The sequence below is a fragment of the Musa acuminata genome, chromosome BXJ3-7 (assembly GCF_036884655.1).
Source record: "Musa acuminata AAA Group cultivar baxijiao chromosome BXJ3-7, Cavendish_Baxijiao_AAA, whole genome shotgun sequence".
NCBI classification, from domain to species: domain Eukaryota; kingdom Viridiplantae; phylum Streptophyta; class Magnoliopsida; order Zingiberales; family Musaceae; genus Musa; species Musa acuminata.
Window position 1 is genome coordinate 7,883,865 of NC_088355.1, and position 21,514 is coordinate 7,905,378.

Consider the following 21,514-nt stretch of genomic DNA (forward strand, 5'->3'; position numbering starts at 1 on the left):
TCGCAGCAGTTCGCCCGTTATTCTAAAAATCGACCAGAAAATTTTAATTAATTAAAGACTTAATAAGTTAAAGTGATGATGAAGACAATTTTATTTCTTCTCATTCTTAAAATTACGAAGAACCCTAATTCACAAAAGATTTTCTTTTTTCATACTTGAATATTTTGTCTTCACCAAGTAATTTGAATCATATGTTAACAATCCAAAAATAGTTGCATATGATTTCTTATGGTATATTAATTTAGCCAACCTTATAATTTTCTCCATCTCGAAAGAAAAAAACAGAAGAAGAAGGGAATTGTTGAGGAATTGATGCATCGTGGCTGGTGGGTCAACACGGGCTGATTCACGAGTCAATGTCGGGAGTCACGATCGATGGGGGCAAGGCGTCAATGTACGACACGTCGGGATACCGAAGTCGTCTGAGTGAAAGCAACTCTCGGTCGGAATTCTGGCGTTGTCTTTGGGGAGGGTGTCTATTGCACTCCTAGGGGTGGCCACGCTTCAGTAGAAGGCCCTCTTCGGGGGTTTTCGACTTTGGCATCTCAACAATTAAGTTAGTGATTGGCTTCCTTTTTTTTTTTTTTGCCTCCCCCCAACCAGATGCCAGTCAGGGGCTTTTATACTATTACGTGAGGAGCGCTTGTACGCGGGTTTGGCGTGACGGTCGATCCCCAAGTGATTAGGTGATACCTTCGTGCGATCGTCATCCCGGAATGCGCGGAACGACGCCAGGCAATGCCGTACCGAGCTTTCCGGGACGGGACGTACCGAGGGGTGCCTCGGCATGACCTCAGTCTTGGCACCTGAAAGTCTCCTCCTCATGCTGATGTGGCAGAGGAGCATGTGGTGACGTAACTGGAATCCAAAATATGCCTTATCACGAATTAACCCTTCTTAAGTTGTAAACTTCACTTCACTTCACTGCCACAAAATTCTACTCATGCAATAAGTCCTTATCCACATTAAAAAGATGATCATTTTGGGTTTGTCCAACCAATTCCATTTGACTTTTGGTTCTCACAGAATATTGTATTGTGGAATGGTTGTTGGGGGGATAGAGGCGACCCCTTTAAACAAGTCAGAACGAGACCACCATGGAGGAGTAGACTCCAAAGCATTCAATCCCCCCTCATCAAGATGTTCCAACTCCATGTGAGCTCAGCTTCCATCACCGGTAAGAAAAATGCTGCTTTCATTTTGCACCTTTCTTCCATTGGTGTAGTTAAGATGTGCCATCACATTAACGACCAACCAGTAGAAATGGTGGCACTGTACCGATCCACGGGATGTGACACTTCCTTTGCGTCACAGACGCGTTGGGGCTGCGTCCATCCCCCTGTCGTGAAGCGCCTTCCCCCATCTCTTCCTCTATAAGTCCTTCGTCTTTTTCTTCTTCTTCTCCTCTTCAACACAGTAAGATGGAGAAGGACAAAAGCCTTGTGTGGGATTGTGGCAGCTCTCTCTACGACTCTTTCGAGCTCAAGTCCTTCATGCAGCAGCTGGACTCCGCGATCACCTCCCGGACCATGTCGATGCCGCACTTGTCCGGGACCTCTCATCCGCCTCCCGCGCAGGCTCGGAAGAAGTCCTCCAAGCTCTTCAGATCAGTTCACAGGCTTCTCCGGTCGGTGCTCCACGTTCCATCCATGCTCAAGGTTCAAGTTCGATCGTACGAATTGTTGAGAAGAAACCTGTTAAAGCGGAATAGAAAACTCAGAAACATATTCTTTCTCTCTCTATTTCTCTCTCCTCTTTCCTCTGCACGCCGCACGCTGCACGCTGCGATCTCACTGTGCGCGCACACACACGCTGCGATCTCACTGTTTTGCCCTTTCTCTCTTAATTACTGATTTGGGCTCAATAGGCCCAATTGTCCAAGTCCACATATGGGCTGGACCCAACAATTCTCCCCCTCCAGCTAATATGGTGGGCTGTACCAAGCCCGCTCTTTGCCTACATGCTTCAAGCTTCTCCTTAGACAAAGACTTTGTCAACATATCTGAACCATTATCATTGGTATGCACCTTTTCCAACTGTAATTCTTTCAGCTCAAGCATATCACGAATCCAGTGATATCTCACATCAATATGCTTGGATCTAGAATGGTATGTTGAATTCTTAGAGGGGTGAATGACGCTCTGACTATCACATTAAACATTATATACTTCCTGTTTCAAGCCAAATTCCTGTAGAAACTTTTTCATCCATAAAGCTTCCTTGCAGGCCTCAGTAATTGCTATGTATTCTGCTTCTGTGGTTGATAGAGCAACACACTTCTGTAACTTAGACTGCCAAGAGACTGCTCCTCCTGCAAATGTCATCAAGAATCCCGAAGTGGACTTCCTGGAATCAGTATCACTTGCCATGTCTGCATCTGTGTAGCCTTCTAACACAGTTTGATCACTGCCAAAACATAAACACAACCTGGAAGTACCTCTTAGATATCTTAATATCCATTTCACTGCTGCCCAATGTTCCTTTCTAGGATTAGAGAGAAATCGGCTGACAACTCCAACTGCATGAGCTATATCTGGCCTAGTACAAACCATAGCATATATCAAACTGCCTACTGCAGATGAGTAAGGCACTTTGGACATTTCTTCTTTTTCTTTCTCACTTGTAGGACATTGTTTCGAACTTAGCTTGAAATGTCCTGCAAGTGGGGAACAAACTGCTTTGGCTTTACTCATGTTGAATCTTTCAAGAACCTTTTCAATGTAAGTCTCCTGAGATAGCCAAATCTTCCTTTTCTTCCTATCACGAAGAATCTTCTGTTGAATCTCGTATTTTGATGATGAAACTCCTTGATATATGTTTATGATTTAATCTGCGTTTTGAGTGACGCAGGGTGCTTCGATCAGGATGAGACAATTAAAGCAGGAACATCATGTTGTGCCGGAGGAACATGTCAGAAGATTGGACGTCGGGCCGGTGGATCGGTCGACGTATCGACAGAAGGCTTCGGGTCGTGGACTCGGGCATCGGGCCAAGAAGAGCGGGTATTGTGCCAAGGATATCGGAGTTGCGGAGTCAACTGGCCGATTGGGCAATAGGCTGCAGGAAAGGACGATGCGCCGAAGAATCGGACGAAGCGTCGAGGGACCAATGACATGCCGGACAACTTGGTTAATTGCTTAGGATTAATTGTCTCGATCGAAGTTTTATTTTAAGTGTGCAGGATTAACTACGATGAAAGTTAGACAAGCAGCAAGAGTTGCGCCGGAGTCAAGTTCATGATCACGTTGGGAGTTCGAGAGTTCGACGGAAGTTCGGACGGTCGTCGGAGGTTCTGCGAGAACAGATCCGAGAAGTCCAGAAGCTTGCCAAGTGAAGCTCGTCGGAACTTGCCAAGTGGATCGTCGCAAAGTCCAGGAGTTTGCCGGAAGTCCGCAGGAGCATCACCGAGGGTTCATCGGATGATCGACGGAAGTTCGCCGGAAACTCGCCGGAAGGAGCGATTGACGCACCGAAGCAAAGCTGCAGAAATTGTCTTAGATTTAATCGTAGTTAGCACGTTGATTAAGTTGGAAAATGGGAGGTGATCCCATTAGCTTAATCTTGGGGCAATTGGGCCCCTGAAAGACTGAAATTGGGCCGAATGGAGCTAACCATTCGGACCCTGATTGCACCAGGAGGTGCAACCGCCTAGGCCAGGAGGTGGCACTGCCTGGGCTAAGCCTCCCAGCGAGACTGGGCGGTGCAACCTCCCCAGCCAGGAGGTGGCACCGCCTGAGCTCAGTCTTCGAGCAAGACTGGGCGGTGCAACCTCCCTGACAGAGAGGTGGCACCGCCTGAGCTCGGTCTTCGAGCTCTGGCAGAGAGGTGCTACCGCCTCAGTCAAGAGGTGGCACCGCCTGGGCTCAGTCTTCGAGCTCTGCCAGGCGGTGCAACCTCTCTAGTCAGGAGGTGCAACCGCCTGATCCCGGAATTCCGGGATTTGATCGTTTTGAGCTCCAAATTTGAATTGGGTTGGGGCCTATAAATACCCCACCCATTCAGCACTGAGAGAGCAAGAACTTACCCGAAATCTTGATCTTTTCAGTGGTTCTTAGAGCTCAAAACTGCTAGTTTTCCTCCTCCTTCTGTTCTTCAAGTTTGAGTTGTAAAGAGAGGAGAGAAAACATCTGTAAGGGTTGTCTCCTAAGCCCGTCAAAAGGAGTGAATCTGTAAGAGGGTAGTTGGCCTTCGCCTATTGAAGGAAGGCCTCTAGTTGACGTCGGTAACCTCATCGGTGGAGGAAGCCAAAAGTGGAGTAGGTCAAGACTGACCGAACCACTCTAAATCTCTGGTTTGCGTTTACTTTGAGCACTTTATCATTACTGCAAACCTCCTACATAGCTACTGCTCTCTGCGCTTTTACGAACGAGTTTTGTGCAGTTTACGTTCACGTCTTAATTCCATTTACAAACTACAAACTGCTCTCTGCGCTTTTACGAACGAATTCTGTGCAGTTACGTTTACGTCTTGATTCCATCTACAAACTGCAAACTGTCTCTCTGCGCTTTTTTTTACGGACAAGGTTCTGTGCAGTTTACGTTTACGTCTTGATTTCATTTACAACTGCAAACTGTCTTCTGCGCTTTTACGAACAAGGTTCTGTGCAGTTTACGTTTACATCTTGATTTCATTTAGAACTGCAAACTGTCATCTGCGTTTAGACGCAAACTGCGTTTAGAAGCAAACTGCGTTTAGACGTAAACTGCGCTTAGACGCAAACTGCGTTTAGACGCAAACTGCGTTTAGACGTAATCTGCGCTTAGACGCAAACTGTGTTTAGACGCAAACTGCGCTTAGATGCAAACTGTGTTTAGACGCAAACTGTGTTTAGACGCAAACTGCGCTTAGACGCAATCTGCGCTTAGACGCAAACTGCACTTAGATACAAACTGTGAATCAGCTTTTGCATCATAATAGTTTCTATCGAACGAACGCAGCTTTCGGTTTTAATCGTTGTAAAATTTCCGCTGCACTAATTCACCCCCCCCCTCTTAGTGCTCTCGATCCTAACAATTGGTATCAGAGCGGGGTATTTCTCATTTCGGATTTACACCCGAGAGAAATGGCTCTTCAAGAGGGCTTTTCGGTCTTTCGTCCACCGTTCTTTAACGGATTGGACTATACTTATTGGAAAACTCGAATGAGAGTTTTCTTGATTTCTCTAAATCTGGATTTATGGAATATCGTTGAAAACGGTTTTCAACTTCCCTCTAAACCGACGAACGAATGGTCGAATTTAGAGAAGAAGTATTTTTCTTTAAACGCAAAGGCTATGAATGCCTTATTTTACGCTTTGGACAAAAATGAGTTCAATCGGGTTTCTTTGTGCGAAACGGCTTTCGATATTTGGCGCGCTCTTGAAATCACGCACGAGGGAACTAGTAGAGTCAAAGACTCGAAAGTTAATATTTTACTGCATGATTTCGAGCTTTTTCATATGAAACCAAGTGAAACCGTTGTTGACATGTACACCCGTTTTACGGATGTCGTCAATGGTTTAAAATCACTTGGTAAAAGCTTTTCGGATTTTGAACTCGTTAACAAAGTTTTGCGCTCACTTTCTAAAACTTGGGATTCAAAAGCAACTGCTATTCAAGAATCGAAAAACTTGAACCAATTTCCACTTGAAGAACTAATTGGTTCATTGATCACATATGAAATGGTGCACAATGCACATGATGAACATGTTGAATACAATCACCTTCCAAAGAACAGAAAGGATTTGGAACTCTGGACAAATGAATGCCACTTGAGCGATGACTCAAGTGATGAGGACAATGATGAACAAAACAAACTTCCAAAGAACAGGAAGGATTTGGGACATAGAACATTTGAAGACCACTCGAGCATAAGCTCAAGTGATGGTGAACTTAAACTACAAATGAAACGAAAATTAAAAAGCAAAAAGAATGGAACTACTTGCTTTAAACGCAAGAAGAAGAACAAAAATTGGGATGAATCGAGCTCCTCCGAAGACGAAGAAAAAATCAACAAAAGCGAGGCGGCAAACTACGCCGTAACAGCCTACAATGTTGAGGTAATGCCTTTGGTTTATTTTGAAATTACTTGATGCTTTCATGATGTAGTTTTCTTTTTTAGTTTAGAATTAATTTTCTTGAAAATTACATGTTAAAAAAAAAATATTACAAAATTATGATCATGCTAGTAATTTCGAAAATGATAATATTGCATATTTTATGATAAACAAACAAAATTTGATTGAAAATATGAAATCATGGTTAAGAAGTAATAATGTGTATCATGTTTGATTAACATTGTTGAATGAAATCAAGTTTGATTTAAAGTAATGCATAATAATATTAAATGGTTATGATACAATGATTAACAATTTTATGCATGAGATTTTAAGTTATTCATGATCATGAGCTTCTTTGATCTTCATGATTTAAATTCAAAATCTATAGCAAAAATCATGTCTGAATATATGAAAGTGTTAATTTCATTTTCGGATTCACTTAACAAGTGGTATCCTAACTATCGGATTTACTCATACACTTATGAAAAATAATTTTCTAAAATAGATTTGATGAAATGATTCCTTCTTATAAATTCCATCTTGAAATATGAATGATAGTATTTTTGCTTGCAAAGATTTGTTTCACATACATATCTCCTATGATTCATGTGCAGAAAAAGAATTTATAAATCATAATACAATAAGATTTCTTATGCAAAAATAAAGTGCTTTTGTGATTCATTGCTAAAGAGAATAATTATTAAAATCATGATCTTGATAATTATAACATGAAGCTCGTTATAAATCAAGATCGTTCATTATGCTTATCAAAAAGGAGTTCTTCAAATGAAATGCAACTTGTCTTTTGATTTCTTAGAATTCAATGAAGTGTCATATTAATATCTTAAAACTTGGAATATTTTAAAATGTGATCTTGATAATAATGTTTCAAGTTGCTCTTTGTACTATATCTTTTCAAATGAATCATGAGCCTTGATATCATATATTTCATAATATAGAAATAACAAGATTTCTTTGCCTTTTGTCTTGAACTTTCATGCTTATCTTAATTTGGCATATAAAGACTAAGGCATGATTAGATGAAAAAGAATCTCTTAAAAAAATGCTTTTCCCATCTGATCGAGATTAATGATTTCATGATATTTTGTGAATCTCGAAATTAATTTTAATGACTTGATTATGAATTTCAAGTTAATGATTTGATTTGAATAAGTTTTATCTAAATCATAATCTTGATCTTGCAAAATTGAAGTCACAAATAATATCCTGTGGTATTCATGAATTGATACTCACAATATGAAAGCATTGATATTCATGACTTGAATTGGATTGAAACATTGTATGCTTAAATTAATCATTCTCCTATGTTTCAAAAATTCCTTAAATGCCTTATGTGATGATTGAAAACTAACTTGCTTTATGATGAATCACGAATCATAACTTGATCTATGATGCCTTGAAATGATTGAAATATTGAACACTTTTATGCTCTACCCTCTACTTTCTTCTTGTTTTCAATGATAAAATGGGGAGAAGTTTTGATCATGCATGGTAGGATATAATTTGACAAAATTGATACCATCATGATATGAAACATTTATGATTTATGCATGCAATACTTGTGCTTTCTAATTATGATGTGATGTATTGCATATGATGTAAATCATGATTTAAAATGCTATGAGTGCTAAGTTACACATTTTGAGAAGAAATTGCTATATTGAAACATTAATGTAATTATGAATGATGATATGATATTATGCATGTAATACTTCAACTTATGATAATGATGCATGCAATGATAAAATATTCATGATGAAAAATTGTCTTGACACTCATAACTTGATTATTCATCCTTTGTCATGATTTTGAAATCGTTGTAAAAGGAAAAAGAACTACAAAACTGTATTCTTCCTTTCTTTTTGACAATGACAAAGGGGGAGATAGCTAGCTTGCACAAGTCAAGAAGATGCAAAAACTTGATTGCTAGCTTACCTATCTTAAGTAGCAAAGATTGCTAACTTGCTTATTTCAAGAAGCAAAAGTTGTCTTCTTGAACATCACCATCTTGAATATCTCAAGAAGCAAGACTTGCAACCTGCACATTACAATAGGAAGCAATAATCATGAGCCTACACAAGAAAGTTATCTTGCATTTGCTTTCGAAGTTTTTGCTAACTTGTATATCGTAAAAAATTGCTAGCTTGTAGTCTAAAGAGAAGCGAAAAGTTGCTATCTCAAAAGGAGCAAAGGTGCTATCTTGCCTATCTCAAGAAGCAAAACATGCTAACTTGCGCATCTAGCAAAGTGGACAAAATTTTCATATTTCAAGAAGCAAGAGTTGCCTTCTTGAACATATCTAATTTGCTAGCTTGCATGATGTAGAACTTGCTATCTTGAACATCTCTAATTTTCATACCAAGTGCTATCTTGTATGCTATAAAACTTGCATATCTAAAACTTGATAGCTTGAATATTCTAAGCATGATTCAAAACTTGCTATATTTTCTAGCAAAATTGCATGATGATAAAACTTGATAATATGTTTTTCATGCAATGAGTTGAACCAATATCACAAACACTTGATTGTGATACTTCTCCTTTTTGTTGATGACAAAGGGGGAGAAGTATGTTGATAACATGACATGTGATGCATAAGTTTATGCATATGTTCATGTTGACGTGTTGCAAGTATTCATGATGAATATTGCAATGACTTGAATTTGAATTCAAGGTTCTATCAATATGGCATATTGATAGGGGGAGTTTGTTTAAACTCTGGGAGTTAAGGTTAACTCCGATTATGATGACATGTTGCTTAGATTTTTGAATCTAAGAGTTTCTATCAATAAGGTATATTGATAGGGGGAGTTTGTTTAAACTCCGGGAGTTAAGTTTAACTCCGTCATCAAGTAGTTGTCATCATCAAAAAGGGGGAGATTGTTGAATCTCGTATTTTGATGATGAAACTCCTTGATATATGTTTATGATTTAATCTGTGTTTTGAGTGACGCAGGGTGCTTCGATCAGGATGAGACGATTAAAGCAGGAACATCATGTTGTGCCGGAGGAACATGTCAGAAGATTGGACGTCGGGCCGGTGGATCGGTCGACGTATCGACAGAAGGCTTCGGGTCGTGGACTCGGGCATCGGGCCAAGAAGAGCGGGTATTGTGCCAAGGATATCGGAGTTGCGGAGTCAACTGGCCGATTGGGCAATAGGCTGCAGGAAAGGACGATGCGCCGAAGAATCGGACGAAGCGTCGAGGGACCAATGACATGCCGGACAACTTGGTTAATTGCTTAGGATTAATTGTCTCGATCGAAGTTTTGTTTTAAGTGTGCAGGATTAACTACGATGAAAGTTAGACAAGCAGCAGGAGTTGCGCCGGAGTCAAGTTCATGATCACGTTGGGAGTTCGAGAGTTCGACGGAAGTTCGGACGGTCGTCGGAGGTTCTGCGAGAACAGATCCGAGAAGTCCAGAAGCTTGCCAAGTGAAGCTCGTCGGAACTTGCCAAGTGGATCGTCGCAAAGTCCAGGAGTTTGCCGAAAGTCCGCAGGAGCATCACCGAGGGTTCATCGGATGATCGACGGAAGTTCGCCGGAAGGAGCGATTGACGCACCGAAGCAAAGCTGCAGAAATTGTCTTAGATTTAATCGTAGTTAGCACGTTGATTAAGTTGGAAAATGGGAGGTGATCCCATTAGCTTAATCTTGGGGCAATTGGGCCCCTGAAAGACTGAAATTGGGCCGAATAGAGCTAACCATTCGGACCCTGATTGCACCAGGAGGTGCAACCGCCTAGGCCAGGAGTTGGCACCGCCTGGGCTAAGCCTCCCAGCGAGACTGGGCGGTGCAACCTCCCCAGCCAGGAGGTGGCACCGCCTGAGCTCAGTCTTCGAGCAAGACTGGGCGGTGCAACCTCCCTGACAGAGAGGTGGCACCGCCTGAGCTCGGTCTTCGAGCTCTGGCAGAGAGGTGCAACCGCCTCAGTCAAGAGGTGGCACCGCCTGGGCTCAGTCTTCGAGCTCTGCCAGGCGGTGCAACCTCTCTAGTCAGGAGGTGCAACCACCTGATCCCGGAATTCCGGGATTTGATCGTTTTGAGCTCCAAATTTGAATTGGGTTGGGGCCTATAAATACCCCACCCATTCAGCACTGAGAGAGCAAGAACTTACCCGAAATCTTGATATTTTCAGTGGTTCTTAGAGCTCAAAACTGCTAGTTTTCCTCCTCCTTCTGTTCTTCAAGTTTGAGTTGTAAAGAGAGGAGAGAAAACATCTGTAAGGGTTGTCTCCTAAGCCCGTCAAAAGGAGTGAATCTGTAAGAGGGTAGTTAGCCTTCGCCTATTGAAGGAAGGCCTCTAGTTGACGTCGGTAACCTCATCGATGGAGGAAGCCAAAAGTGGAGTAGGTCAAGACTGACCGAACCACTCTAAATCTCTGGTTTGCGTTTATTTTGAGCACTTTATCATTACTGCAAACTTCCTACATAGCTACTGCTCTCTGCGCTTTTACGAACGAGTTCTGTGCAGTTTACGTTCACGTCTTAATTCCATTTACAAACTGCAAACTGCTCTCTGCGCTTTTACGAATGAATTCTGTGCAGTTTACGTTTACGTCTTGATTCCATCTACAAACTGCAAACTGTCTCTCTGTGCTTTTTTTTACGGACAAGGTTCTGTGCAGTTTACGTTTACGTCTTGATTTCATTTACAACTGCAAACTGTCTTCTGCGCTTTTACGAACAAGGTTCTGTGCAGTTTACGTTTACGTCTTGATTTCATTTAGAACTGCAAACTGTCATCTGCGTTTAGACGCAAACTGCGTTTAGACGTAAACTGCGCTTAGACACAAACTGCGTTTAGACGCAAACTGCGTTTAGACGCAAACTGCGTTTAGACGCAAACTGCGTTTAGACGTAAACTGCGCTTAGACGCAAACTGTGTTTAGACGCAAACTACGCTTAGACGCAAACTGTGTTTAGACGCAAACTGTGTTTAGACGCAAACTGCGCTTAGACGCAATCTGCGCTTAGACGCAAACTGCACTTAGATTCAAACTGTGAATCAGCTTTTGCATCATAATAGTTTCTATCGAACGAACGCAGCTTTCGGTTTTAATCGCTGTAAAATTTCCGCTGCCCTAATTCACCCCCCCTCTTAGTGCTCTCGATCCTAACATCTTCATGCCAAGTATTTGTTTCACCGATCCCAAGTCTTTCATGGCAAAAGACTTACTTAGCTCTCTTTTAAGCTTTCCAATTTTTTCAACATCATGGCCAACAATCAACATATCATCAACATATAGCAGTAAAATAATAAAATTATCATCTGAAAATTTCTTCAGAAACACACAATGATCAGATGTGGTTCTATCATACCCTTGGCTCATCATAACGGAATCAAACTTCTTGTACCACTGTCTAGGTGCCTGTTTGAGTCCATATAAGCTTTTCCTAAGCTTACATACCAGATTTTCTTTTCCCTTGACTTTGAAACCTTCTAGTTGCTCCATGTAAATTTCTTCTTCTAAGTCACCATGAAGAAATGCTGTTTTTACATCAAGTTGCTCAACTTCTAAATTCAAGCGGGCAGCCAAACCAAGAACAACTCGGATAGAGGACATTTTCACAACCGGAGAAAATATTTCTTCAAAGTCAACACCTTTCTTCTGACTGAATCCTTTCACAACTAGTCGTGCCTTGTATCTCTGTTGTGAGCTATTGCTTTCAGTCTTTAATTTGTAAACCCATTTATTCTTGAGAGCTTTCTTCTCTTTAGGTAACTTTACCAAGTCATAGGTGTGGTTCTCAAGTAAGGATCTCATCTCTTCTTGCATGGCTTTAACCCACTCATTCTTATTCTCATGTAGAATAGCTTCTTGGTAAGTTTCTGGCTCTCCCCCGTCAGTAAGCATAACATACTCATGTGGAGGATATCTGGTAGAGGGTTGTCGCTCTCTAGTGGATCTTCTCAATGGAATCTCAACTGGTGGTGGAGGTGCCTGTTCAGTTGGTTCAGCATCATCAATTGTAGGTGCATCATCACTAGTATTCTCACCACAATCTTCTTGTTCATCTCCCCCATGATCATCATGAACTATAGGTGAAGGAACTGGACCCAAACTCCAAGGAATATAAACAGAGGTTTCTGGCTTCTCAATATTATCACCTTGCAACTCTGGTAAGAACTGCTTTCTAGCAAGAGTTTGAAGTCCCTTCTCGCTGATATGTCCAAGCCTCTTATGCCAAAGATCTATACTTTCACCTTTTCGAATTGCATTAATCTCTCCTTTATGTAGCTTAGCTTCCATGACATAAAAAGAGTTAATCTTCTTTCCTTTTGCCACAATCAGAGAACCTTTAGTGAGTTTCCATTTACTTTCACCAAAATAGTGTGCAAAGCCCTCATCATCAAGTCTGCCTGCAGATATCAAGTTAAGACGAATATCTGGAACATGCCTTACATCTTTGAGTATTAATTTGCTCCCAATACTGGTCTCCAAGCAAATATCTCCAATACCCACAATCTTAGATGTACCGCTATTTCCCATTCTGACATTATCAAAATCACCAGCAGTGTAAGATCTAAAGAAAATCTCCATGAGAAGTAACATGAAATGAAGCACCAGAGTCAATTACCCAATTACTGTCCTGAGCTATAAGGCTAACACAACCTTCATCACAGACAATAGTGATATTACCTTCAGTAGTAATTGTATTGGTCTCTTTCTCATTTTTCTTCATTTCATTCTGTTCTCGCTTCCAAAACCTACACTCTTTCTTCATGTGACCTGACTTGTTACAGTGAAAACATTTGATATATCTTCTAGACTTGGATCTCCCTCTATATCCATGTGGATTTCTGCTATGACTTCTTCCACGTCTTTCTTGTTTTTCAGTAACAAATGCACCAGAAGAAGATTCATTCTGTTCTTTCCTTCTGGCATCTTCATTTAGCAAACTGTCTTTAACCATATCTATGGTTAGAGTCCCCTCTGGCGTGGAGTTACAAATAGTCACCACATACGTTTCCAAACTTTCTGGTAAAGAGCTGAGAAGTAATAATCCCTGCATCTCATCATCTATATTCATTTTCATAGCAACCAACTTGTTTGCAAGACTCTGAAATAGGCTTATGCTCAACAATGTTACCACCATCTTTATATTTCAAATTTACAAGCCTTCTGAGGAGAGAAATTCTATTTCCCACTGTCTTTTTCGCAAAGAGGTTTTCTAACCTTTGCCAAACAAAATCAGCTCTGGTTTCATCTGAAATATGCTAATGCAAGTTTATATCCATCCATCTTCTAATATAGGCAATAGCTTTTCTATATTGAACTTTCCATTCTTCATCGTCCATAGTAGAAGGTTTATCTTTAACCTTGATAGGCTTATACAAATCTTTGCAATAGAGCAAATCTTCCATCAAATGCCTCCAAGTGGAATAATTTGATGAGTTCAATTTAATCATACCATCTGACTGCTCCATTTCAATCACACAAGAAAAACTAACACCAAACAACCTGATGCTCTGATACCACTTGTTGGGAAGAAACCTGTTAAAGCGGAATAATTCTTTCCCTCTTTGTGTATCAAAATAGGTTCCTCATCAAAATACCAACTTGATATCCAAATGAAAATATCAACCAACACAACATAAACAATAGAGCAAAAAATTAATCACACAGTGAGACCAAATCTTTTAACGTGAAAAACCCAATGTGGGAAAAACCACGGGACCGTAGTCCACCTCAAACTTCCACTATCAATAATAATGATAACAGGTTTACAGTAGGTCTTCTCTAGAATAACTAGAGGATCAGAATAACATCAAGATCATAGATCTTGGCTCAAGGATAGCATATCTTCATCACGTATGATGGATCTCCTCAAAAGAGAATTCTAGGTCCCACAGAGTGGATATCATAGGAAAGTACCTTAGAGAGGGTAAACTACAGATCAACACCGTTAGGATTGTAGAGTTTCCTGCAAGGATTCTCCACATAAAATTTGGGCCAAAACTGACAATATTTGGCCACAGATCGTCAAGCAGAAATCTTAGAAACCTATTCTTTCTCTCACTGCGCGGACACACACGCTGCAATCTGCCCAATTTTACCCTTTCTCTCTTAATTATTGATTTGGGCTTAATAGGTCCAATTGTCCAAGTCCACATATGGGCTGGACCCAACACGAACACAAGGATCGAGCACCGCACCAGAAGTCCGGTCGACTCGCTCCGATTCCGAAGATCTCGGAGAAGGAAGCGGCGGCTTCCCCGGAGATCCGCGCGTCGGTGAGGAAGACCATGTCAGCACGCTTCACCAGCGCGACCGCACGAAGCTCCTACGGTGTGGGTTTCTTGGGAGAGAACAATGGAGATGAGGAAGCTTCGACATGAAGACTTTGACTTGTATGAACAGACGAGAGTAGGTATTGCATGATGTCTAGGAATGTAGACAGTGGACATAAAGTCAAGGCAACACCGGCATATATAATGTTACAGATCGAAACACTGATCTCACGTGATCGTATATGTTACGTTATCCACTGCATGCATGATTGGAGAATGATGTGATGGCTTGCGTTTATGAATTGCTGATTAACTCCTAAATAATGGATTATATATGAAGTTAAGAGCTCTTTTATGGAGAAATTTTTTGTTTAAATTTACGTTAATAACATAAATATAAAATATTATATAAATAATTTATATAATGTAATGTGACAGGATGACAGGCTGTAAGTTATTTGCTGCAGTATAGACTATGGACAGTATGAAAATGTATGAAAATATCAGTATGGTCGACTTAGTTGTTAGGCCACCGAAGATATCTTGTGATATGATCATAGTAATTTTCTCCTCTAAGAATGATAAGTATTATAATGGTTCAAAACATATCGAGATAAAACACTTAATAGTTAGAGAAAGAGTAAAAAAAATGATAAGTGTTAATTAAGAATCTAATTACTATTTTGATTATTGTTGATCCATTTACTAAAGCTTTATTGGCTAAAGTATTCAAGAACCATAAAATAAAACTTGTAAGCAACTCATAAAGATATAGTAATGCATATTTAAGTGAATATTATTATAAATATTTTTCTTTATATATTTAATTAAAATTATTTATTTTGTGATCCTATTTATATTTATGTTTATGTATATTATAGTTGAATATAATAAAATTATTATCTAATTAGATAAAATTATTATAAATAAAATTTTATTTTATTTATTTTAATTTTAAATTTCTTTTATATCTTACTAATTAATGGGTCAAGTGACAGAATTTAAGATTATATGACCCTATTTAATTAGAGAAGATATCTTATATATCTAATTAGATTCTAATTATGATTATCAATCAATAAAAAATAAGTCCATTTTAGATTCGTTGTCATCCATAAATAGACAAAAACTCAAAAAGACTATACACGACACACTATAAATAGACAAAAACTCAAAAAGACTATACACGACACACGATCTATTCTCGAACTCTCCAAATACATATTCTATAGATTGTAGTAATAATATGAAAAAATAAGAAGAGAGTAGAAAGTAAATCTAGTTCTCTTTATATATGATATTATATTTATAAATCATATAAATATTTTCTAAATGACATCGAAGATAAGCAATGATGATCTTGATTTAATATAACTTAATTCTAAATTTTAGAATTAAAGTTTTTAAATATAATAATAACATAATTATCTTTTTAAAGTTTAAATGATAAAGTTTGAGATTACCACCTCATCGTAGCCACACATGGCTTGGAAATTCCGTTCCTCGTTTGCAGCGTAAGCGTCACTTTCTTATCTTGTGTAGGTCTCCAGATAAACAACTTCTTTGGATGTCATAAACAAAGGGAGTAGCCTGCGTTTCGTTGGGGTGAGATATCTGATTGAAATGGAGAAGACGAGCACAGTTTGTGTGACAGGTGGTTCAGGCTACATCGGTTCTTGGCTTGTCAAGAAGCTCTTGCAGAGAGGCTATCACGTCCATGCTACAGTCAGGAACTCAGGTATCTCTACAGTATAGTATACGTTGGCTTCATCTCCTCATACTTGATCAGAGCATGTGTATCCACGGCAGGAGATGACTCCAAGGTTGGGCATCTCAGGAGCCTCCCCGGAGCTGATGCAAGGCTTTCTCTTTTCGAATCCGATCTCTACAGTGCAGAGACGTTCCAGCCTGCGATCCGAGGGTGCGAGTACGTGTTCCTGGTCGCTACCCCCATGCATCACAGCCCCAACTCCCAGGTTAGGGAACTTTGATCTCTTTCTAGAGAGAGAGAGAGAGAGAGAGAGAGAGAGAGAGAGAGAGACGCATGCATCCAATTCCAACACCCATGTGTGTTTTGTAAAAATGACACAGTTCAAAGACACCAGCGAAGCGGCGGTGTCAGCGATCCGCACCATCTTGCGGTTGTGTGAGCTCTCCGGAACGGTGAGGCGCGTCATCTACACTGGTTCTGTCACAGCTGCGTCGCCTTTGAAGGAAGACGACACCGGCTTCAAGGATTCCATCGACGAGTCTTGTTGGACTCCTCTCAACCTCTCCTACGATCGCTTCGGCGATTTTCTGAAGGTCTCTCTCTCTCTCTCTCTCTCATATCACACCTATCGTCACTAAGCCTTCGATGCGGGGCCATAGGCTTATCTTACGTCGAAGACGCTGTCCGAGAAAGAATTACTGATGGAGAACGAGAAAGCAGAGCGAGGACTCGAGGTGGTGAGCCTAACGTGCGCCTTGGTAGGAGGCGATGCGATTCTGCCATACACACCACAGACCGTGGAAGCAATGGTGTCGCCGGTGACCGGCAAGAAGTTGCCCCACGAGGGTCTGAGGTATCTGCAAGCAGTGCTGGGATCAGTACCACTCGTACACATCGAGGATGTCTGCGAAGCTCATGTGTTCTGCATGGAGAGGGAGTCAATGTCCGGCAGATTTCTGTGTGCCGTCGCCTACCCAACAATGCAAGACATCGTCGATCACTACGCAGAGAAGTATCCTCAACTTCCCATACCGATCCGAGAGTGAGCTTCTGCTTCTCCTCCTCCTCTTCCTCCTCCTCCTTCTTCATAGGCATCGAGTTAATTGGTTTTACTGGTGGCTGGTTTCAGGGTGGAAGGGGAGGGGACAAGGATTCCATGCAGTTCTACTAAGCTGGAAGAGATGGGGTTCAAGTACAAGTATTCTGTGGAGCAAATATTAGAAGGTAGTGTTGAATGCGCCAAGAGGCTTGGAACATTCGAAGCATGAATCTAATGTTGGTTCAACATGTCGCATGAAGAGCAAATAGAACATCTTCACATGCATGCTTGATGTCCCATACTGTATTTGTTGGTCATGAATCCATGAACACAAGGCTTGTTGATATCTCCGCCAGCTGACTTGCGTTTCTTGTAATAATCAATCTCTAGCATGTCTTACAGAAAATATGTTTGAACGAGCAAGAACTACACCATATATATCAATTCACAATTACAATGAACAAGAATGATGAACACTCCTTCAGCTAATTGCGGTCGAGTAATTTTAGATACCGTGATGCAGTATCTAGCGCCCTTCGACCCTTACAAGCGGCTGGAGAAAACCTGGAACCGAGGGAAGTACCTACCTTGGGATCAACCAAATAGGTGTTGGGCTGGTGGAAGCCCACAGATTGGGCTTTATCAACCCATAGCCCAACCCCACTTAATCTAACCCTAATTCTTATTAAAGTGTATGGGTGGCTGTGTTTTAGAGGCAGAAAAAGATTATAAAAGGGCAGCAGCAAAGAGGAGAAGAAAAAGATAAAAAAACAAGAGAAAGGAATGGAAGAAAACAAGGACAACGCAGAGAGACTGTTCTCAATCATCTAGCAGTGTTCTCATCTAAGGTGAGATCAAATCTACAGTAGACTCTTGCTGTAATTACGTGGGGAGGTTTTAGATATTGTGGACAGTGACGTGATCCTTATATTCCTGTTATTCTCTTGTGATTGTTGCTATATTTTAGGGCAAGAGATTGAGATTTGTATATTTATTATTCTCATAGTGGATTATCTCTAGTTTACCCTGTGATTTTTACCCTTCACATTGAAGGGATTTTCCATCAGATGAAGAGGACACGTACCGCCCACAATGAACCGTCGACTATCACCGGCGAAGCCTGCAGCGTTGCAAGATTAAAGCTTTCCACCTCGCAGCAGTTCGCCCGTTATTCTAAAAATCGACCAGAAAATTTTAATTAATTAAAGACTTAATAAGTTAAAGTGATGATGAAGACTATTTTATTTCTTCTCATTCTTAAAATTACAAAGAACCCTAATTCACAAAAGATTTTCTTTTTTCATACTTGAATATTTTGTCTTCACCAAGTAATTTGAATCATATGTTAACAATCCAAAAATAGTTGCATATGATTTCTTATGGTATATTAATTTAGCCAACCTTATAATTTTCTCCATCTCCAAAGAAAAAAACAGAAGAAGAAGGGAATTGTTGAGGAACTGATGCATCGTGGCTGGTGGGTCAACACGGTCTGATTCACGGGTCAATGTCGGGAGTCACGATCGGTGGGGGCGAGGCGTCGATGTACGACACGTCGGGATGCCGAAGCCGTCTGAGTGAAAGCAACTCTCGGTCGGAATTCTGGCGTCGTCTTCGGGGAGGGCGTCTATCGGTTGGGGCGATCGCACTCCCAGGTGTGGCCACGCTCCGGTACAGAAGGCCCTCTTCAGGGGTTTCCGACTTTGGCCTCTTAACGATTAAGTTAGTGATTGACTTTCTTTTTTTTCTTTTTTTTTTGCCTCCCCCCAACCAGATGCCGGTCAAGGGCTTTTATACTACCATGCGAGAATTAGTTGTACGCGGGTTTAGCGTGACGGTCGATCCCTAAGTTGCGAGATGGTACCTTCGTGCGGTCGTCGTCCCGGAATGCGTGGAATGACGCCAGGTGACACTGTCCCGAGCTTTCCAGGACGAGACGTACCGAGGGGTGCCTTGGCATGGCCTCTGATGTGGCAGAGGTACGGGTGATGACATAGCTGGAATCCAAAATATGCCTTATCAGGAATAGTAAACTTCACTTCACTGCCACAAATACTCATGCAATAAGTCCTTATCCACATTAAACAGATGATCATGTTGGGTTTGTCCAACCAATTCCATTAGACTTTTGGTACTCTCAGAATATGGACTGGTTGTTGGGGGATAGAGGGGGGGGGGGGGGGGGGGGGGGGGGGCGGGGGCGGTGGGGGATAGAGGCGACCCCTTTAAACAAGTCAGAACGAGACCAACATGGAGGTCTCCAAAGCATTCAATCCCCCCTCATCAAGATGTTCCAACTCCATGTGAGCTCAGCTTCCATCACCGGTTAGAAAAATGCTGCTTTCATTTTGCACCTTTCTTCCATTGGTGTAGTTAAGATGTGCCATCTCATTAACGACCAACCAGTAGAAATGGTGGCACTGTACCGATCCACGGGATGTGACACTTCCTTTGCGTCACAGACGCGTTGGGGCTGCGTCCATCCCCCTGTCGTGAAGCACCTTCCCCCATCTCTTCCTCTATAAGTCCTTACTCTTTTTCTTCTTCTTCTCCTCTTCAACACAGTAAGATGGAGAAGGACAAAAGCCTTGTGTGGGATTGTGGCAGCTCTCTCTACGACTCTTTCGAGCTCAAGTCCTTCATGCAGCAGCTGGACTCCGCGATCACCTCCCGGACCATGTCGATGCCGCACTTGTCCGGGACCTCTCATCCGCCTCCCGCGCAGGCCCGGAAGAAGTCCTCCAAGCTCTTCAGATCAGTTCACAGGCTTCTCCGGTCGGTGCTCCACGTTCCATCCATGCTCAAGGTTCAAGTTCGGTCGCACGAACACAAGGATCGAGCACCGCACCGGAAGTCCGGTCGACTCGCTTCGATTCCGGAGATCTCGGAGAAGGAAGCGGCGGCTTCCCCGGAGATCCGCGCGTCGGTGAGGAAGACCATGTCAGCACGCTTCACCAGCGCGACCGCACCGCCGCCGCCGGCGTTATCATGAGGATAATTCAGTTGATGTCCATCAGCTCCTACGGTGCGGGTTTCTTGGGAGAGAACGAAGGAGATGAGGAAGCTTAGACATGAAGACTTTGACTTATATGAACAGACGAGAGTAGGTATTGCATGATGTCTAGGAATGTAGACAGTGGACATAAAGTCAAGGCAACACCGGCATATATAATGTTACAGATCGAAACACTGATCTGACGTGATCGTATATGTTATGTTATCCACTGCATGCATGATTGGAGAATGATGTGATGGCTTGCGTTTATGAATTGCTGATTAACTCCTAAATAATGGATTATATATGAAGTTAAGAGCTCTTTTATGGAGAAATTTTTTGTTTAAATTTACGTGAATAACATAAATATAAAAAATATTATATAAAAATTTATATAATGTAATGTGACAGGATGACAGGCTGTAAGTTATTTGCTGCAGCATAGACTATGGACAGAAAAAGAGTTCCCAACAACTATCACTATGGAAATCTAGTATTTCCATCTTAGCATAGTTTGAAGATAAGCAGCATGTCATGTTTATGTAAATTGCAGTTGTAACAACACATAAGAATTCCAAAAGACAAGAACAACACATAATAATATTATGTTGCTTGGATTTCTCTCTTTACATTTATGGTGAGGGAACTTAAGATTGTGTTCCTACAGACTACAAACTGTGTGATGAGTAATGGAGCACCTGCCAACACAGAAGAAAAAGAAGGAAAAAATGGATTTGCAGAAATGTGAGCAAAGCTAAAAACACTTGCAAATCTCCTGAACAAAAATTATAGTCTTAGATATCATGAAATTCCTCTAATTATTACATTGGCATCATAATTTTTATATAATTGTCACATTCACGTAGTCAACACAGATGGAGATGGAGTTTGGCTATAAGGAATATACAAACAAAAGAATATCTTCTGCAATAACTCTCATGTTAAAAATGCATGTATTGGTGATGTAGAATAAGTAGGAAAGTAAGAGAAAAAAAGGTATAATTCTTTTCATTCAAATTTGAAATATTTAATTTATTAATAAAAACCACTATTATAGGCTTTAGGAGCCTTCGTACAATTAATAAAGATAATTAATATTTCTCAAAAGTAATTTTCTAAAGAATTAGTATATTTTTTAAAAATCTATAATATGACTCGTAAGATATCTAAATAGTAAATGAATGAATTTAATACAAAAGGAGCTCAGACTCTTCAATTTTCAATATAATTCTTAAAATTTTTAGATCAACTAATTAATATATTTAACTAGAATAATTTTTTCTCTGAGATAACTTAATATATTAGTACAATATAATAGTATAATATAAATAATTAAAACAAGAATAAATAACACATAGTATTGTTAGGATAAGGGTCGGCACTAAAAGTAGGGGTGAATTAGTGCAGCGGATAAAAATATCGGTTTCAAAACTTTGTTATTATTAAAAATCGTTTCCGAGAAAAAATCGATTTC

The 21,514-nt window shown here is 40.7% G+C and overlaps 2 protein-coding genes across 2 annotated transcripts; both read left to right on the forward strand.

The window, feature by feature from the left end:
• The first annotated feature begins 15,871 nt into the window (after positions 1-15,871).
• LOC135643701 (NADPH HC-toxin reductase 1-like) lies at positions 15,872-17,391 on the forward strand. The gene is made up of 5 exons (XM_065161009.1): positions 15,872-16,033; positions 16,105-16,271; positions 16,387-16,599; positions 16,666-17,048; positions 17,136-17,391. The coding sequence occupies exons 1-5, from the start codon at positions 15,919-15,921 to the stop codon at positions 17,272-17,274; spliced, it is 1,017 nt and encodes a 338-aa protein (XP_065017081.1). The 5' UTR covers positions 15,872-15,918; the 3' UTR covers positions 17,275-17,391.
• A 2,223-nt stretch (positions 17,392-19,614) lies between these two features.
• On the forward strand, positions 19,615-20,037 carry LOC135643764 (uncharacterized). Its single transcript, XM_065161102.1, has one exon. The coding sequence runs from the start codon at positions 19,615-19,617 to the stop codon at positions 20,035-20,037; it is 423 nt and encodes a 140-aa protein (XP_065017174.1).
• The last annotated feature ends 1,477 nt before the right edge of the window (positions 20,038-21,514 follow it).